Source organism: Lolium perenne, chromosome 5 (genome assembly GCF_019359855.2).
Source record: "Lolium perenne isolate Kyuss_39 chromosome 5, Kyuss_2.0, whole genome shotgun sequence".
In the NCBI taxonomy this organism is placed as follows: domain Eukaryota; kingdom Viridiplantae; phylum Streptophyta; class Magnoliopsida; order Poales; family Poaceae; genus Lolium; species Lolium perenne.
Window position 1 is genome coordinate 5,262,663 of NC_067248.2, and position 3,609 is coordinate 5,266,271.

Sequence of the window (3,609 nt, forward strand, 5' to 3'; positions counted from 1 at the left end):
TTTTAGTCATGTGTACAATGACTAAATCAAGATTCAGAATCCTCGGCGCGGGTAGCAAGGAAACCAGAGAAAATTTCTCACCAACCGTTGCTGGCGGCGCCAATCGCCCAAAGGTAGTGACGGCGTCGCTCTCGGTGCGGGCCACACGTTTCCTAACCGCCTTGAACCACTCAAGCCTCCTCTCTATAAATAGAGCTGCGATGTGCAGTACCTCCACTCACTTGCATAATTGGCAGCTTCCTTCCAACGCTTATCGATCTGGTACCTGTTGCGTAGCAGCTAGCTAGCAGGACCTGAAGCAGAAGCAGCAGCAGCAGCAGTTCCAAGTGCCTTCAGAAACGCACTGGTAAGTGTCGCTGCTAGCAACACCGAAACTTAGCGTGCCCGCTCCCCCAAAAGTTAGTCGAAAGATATGCCGATCGAGGTCGATAGCGTGCCGGCCGCCGACCTCACCGGCCAGGGCCGCACGGTGTGTGTCACCGGCGCCGGCGGGTTCATCGCGTCGTGGCTCGTCAAGCGCCTCCTCCAGAAGGGGTACACCGTGCGCGGCACCGTCCGCAACCCTGGTAAGTAGGATGCAGCACTCGATCTCCATCATCCGTCTCAGTGCAGCTGACCTAATTAAGCTACCGCCGGGATATCGACGATCCATGCATGCATCTGATTGCACCCATATATACGCCATTGATTTCAGTTGATCCGAAGAACGACCACCTGAGAGCCTTCGACGGCGCCGCCGACCGCCTCGTCCTCCACCGGGCCGACCTGATGGAGCCCGAGACCCTCGTCGCGGCGTTCACCGGCTGCGAGGGAATCTTCCACGCCGCCTCCCCCCTCACCGACGACCCTGTACGTAGTACCATTAACGCTCCCTGCTCGAGCTTAATTTGAGTGTTGGATCGATTCCCTTTCCCTAGCTATATTGCTAACCCGCTAACTCATCTCGACTGATGGATCAGGAGAAGATGCTGGAGCCGGCAATCCGTGGGACCAACTACGTGCTGACGGCGGCGGCCGACCTGGGCATCAAGCGCGTCGTCTTCACCTCCACCATCGGCACGGTGTACATGAACCCCAACAGGGACCCCGAGAAGCCCGTTGACGACAACTGCTGGAGCGACATCGAATACTGCAAGGAGACAGCGGTATGCACCACATAGTTTGTGACTTCCTACATAGACCATTGTTGTTTTTGTTTCAATGAGATGGAGCTAGCTGGGGGCCATGCCTGTTATTTTAAAAACAAAAGGTAGCACTTGAGAATCATCTTCATCTGCCATTAGTTTATTCTTCAGAAGACCATGCGATCGAGGGAGAGTAATACTATATGCTTGCAGCGACTGATTTGCGCATGCGCGTGGTTCTGGTGATGCACGCATGTCAAGCCTCACCAAACGTGGATTAAAAGGTGGAATTCCCCATAAAAAAGGGCGACGTCGATTTACATGGGCGGGTGCATGCTCAGGTGGTGTTTCTTAGCCAGTGCGTACGTCCAACACGATGATTCGCGGCCATCTTTAACCACTCCAAATACTTTTTCGCTCTACCTACTGCCCACACTAGAGCCTGGATCCTATCCATTCCTTTTCTAGTTGAGACCAAACTCGACCAGCCAGAATATATATTTCGCGACAGGACCTAGTTGGGGTCACGGTCATCCACTTTTTGACTAATGAAAGTACATTAATATTCTTTCTGCAAGTGTTGTGGTTTTAGTTCGAAATCGAATATAAACTATATACTTGCTATCGATCGGAGAGAACACTAAAGATCAAACAACACCACCATGCATGCATTTCTACCTCCTGAAGATTTGAATCATTACATTACATAACATTACCATCCTTGTCTTCCCGGCAGAATTGGTACTGCTACGCGAAGACGATTGCGGAGCAGCAAGCATTCGAGTTGGCACGGCAACGGGGCGTCGACCTTATCGTGATAAACCCGGTGGTGGTGCTTGGTCCGCTGCTGCAGACGACGGTGAACGCGAGCGCGGCGCACGTGCTGAAGTACCTGACGGGGTCGGCCAAGACATACGTGAACGCGGCGCAGGCCTATGTGGATGTCAGGGACGTCGCCGAGGCGCACGTCCGCGTCTACGAGGCACCCTCCGCGTGTGGCCGCTACATCTGCGCCGAGGGCACCACCCTCCACCGCGGCGAGCTCTGTCGCGTCCTCGGCAAGCTCTTCCCAGAGTACCCCGTCCCAAGCAAGTATGTTTCTTTCGTAGAGGGACCTTAGCCTCGGCCTCTACATGACTGATGCTGATGCATACGGCCGAGTGCCGAATGGACCGGTTCTACCACGTTATTTTTCTCACCAACTAACTTGTGCGTTCGATATTTACAGGTGTAAGGACGAGGTGAACCCACCGGCCAAAGGGTACAAGTTCACCAACCAGAGGCTCAAGGATCTGGGGATGGAGTTTGTGCCGGTGCTGCAGAGCATATACGAGATCGTCAAGAGCATGCAGGAGAAAGGGATGTTGCCGGTGCTACCCACTCAAGACGACCACGTTCTCCCAGGGCCGGGCCTAGGAATTCAGGGGCCCGGTGCGAAACAAAAATACCGGGCCTTTTTTTTATCAAAACAAGCTATAACAAAATGCGCAAAATAATGTGCGAGTGTGGTTCCATATGCTACACTGGTGACGGTGGTATGTGACATAATTAAAGGACGCCGACAGCAAGTGCCCTAACAAAATTTTGTAAAACAATTGGATAGTGGATAGGTGATTATCGGTGGATTTTCTTTTTCTCACAGAAAGTTGCCAGGAATTAATGTTGTCCAGCAAAAAGAGAAGTTCAGTTCAAAATTATTCTGCCCTCTCTTATCTGATCATGCAAAATATAAAAACATAATTTACAATGGAAATTTGTTAATTAAGTACAAAAATAAATGGTGGATAGTGTAGAAGAAATTTCCATGCATTAAGCAAGCATTGAAGAACATAAGTTATTGACCAAAATTTGGATCTGTTTGGATTACTCATTTGGGTATTTGCGAGGGGTTAGTGGCAGATAAAATTTACAGTAACGGCCTAGCAAGTTGTACTCAAGCAATGACCTCTCCATTTATGGCATAGATAATACTGAAGGAGATATGCCCTAGAGGCAATAATAAAGTGGTTATTATTAATATCTTTATGTTTATGATAAATGTTTATATATCATGCTATAATTGTATTAACCGAAACATTAGTACATGTGTGATATGTAGACAAACAAGAAGTCCCTAGTATGCCTCTTAAACTAGCTTGTTGATTAATGGATGATTAGTTTCATAATCATGAACATTGGATGTTATTAATAACAAGGTTATGTCATTGAGTGAATGATGTAATGGACACACCCAATTAAGCGTAGCATAAGATCTCGTCATTAAGTTATTTGCTATAAACTTTCGATACATAGTTACCTAGTCCTTATGACCATGAGATCATATAAATCACTTATACCGGAAAGGTACTTTGATTACACCAAACACCACTGCGTAAATGGGTGGCTATAAAGGTGGGATTAAGTATCCGGAAAGTATGAGTTGAGGCATATGGATCAACAGTGGGATTTGTCCATCCCGATGACGGATAGATATACTCTGGGCCCT

The 3,609-nt window shown here is 48.5% G+C and overlaps 1 protein-coding gene across 1 annotated transcript; it reads left to right on the forward strand.

Moving 5' to 3' along the window:
• Positions 1-222: 222 nt before the first annotated feature.
• On the forward strand, positions 223-2,791 carry LOC127326300 (cinnamoyl-CoA reductase 2). The gene is made up of 5 exons (XM_051353157.2): positions 223-566; positions 695-849; positions 960-1,145; positions 1,861-2,216; positions 2,353-2,791. Exons 1-5 carry the CDS (start codon positions 413-415, stop codon positions 2,618-2,620), a joined length of 1,119 nt encoding a protein of 372 aa, XP_051209117.1. The 5' UTR covers positions 223-412; the 3' UTR covers positions 2,621-2,791.
• Positions 2,792-3,609: the final 818 nt, after the last annotated feature.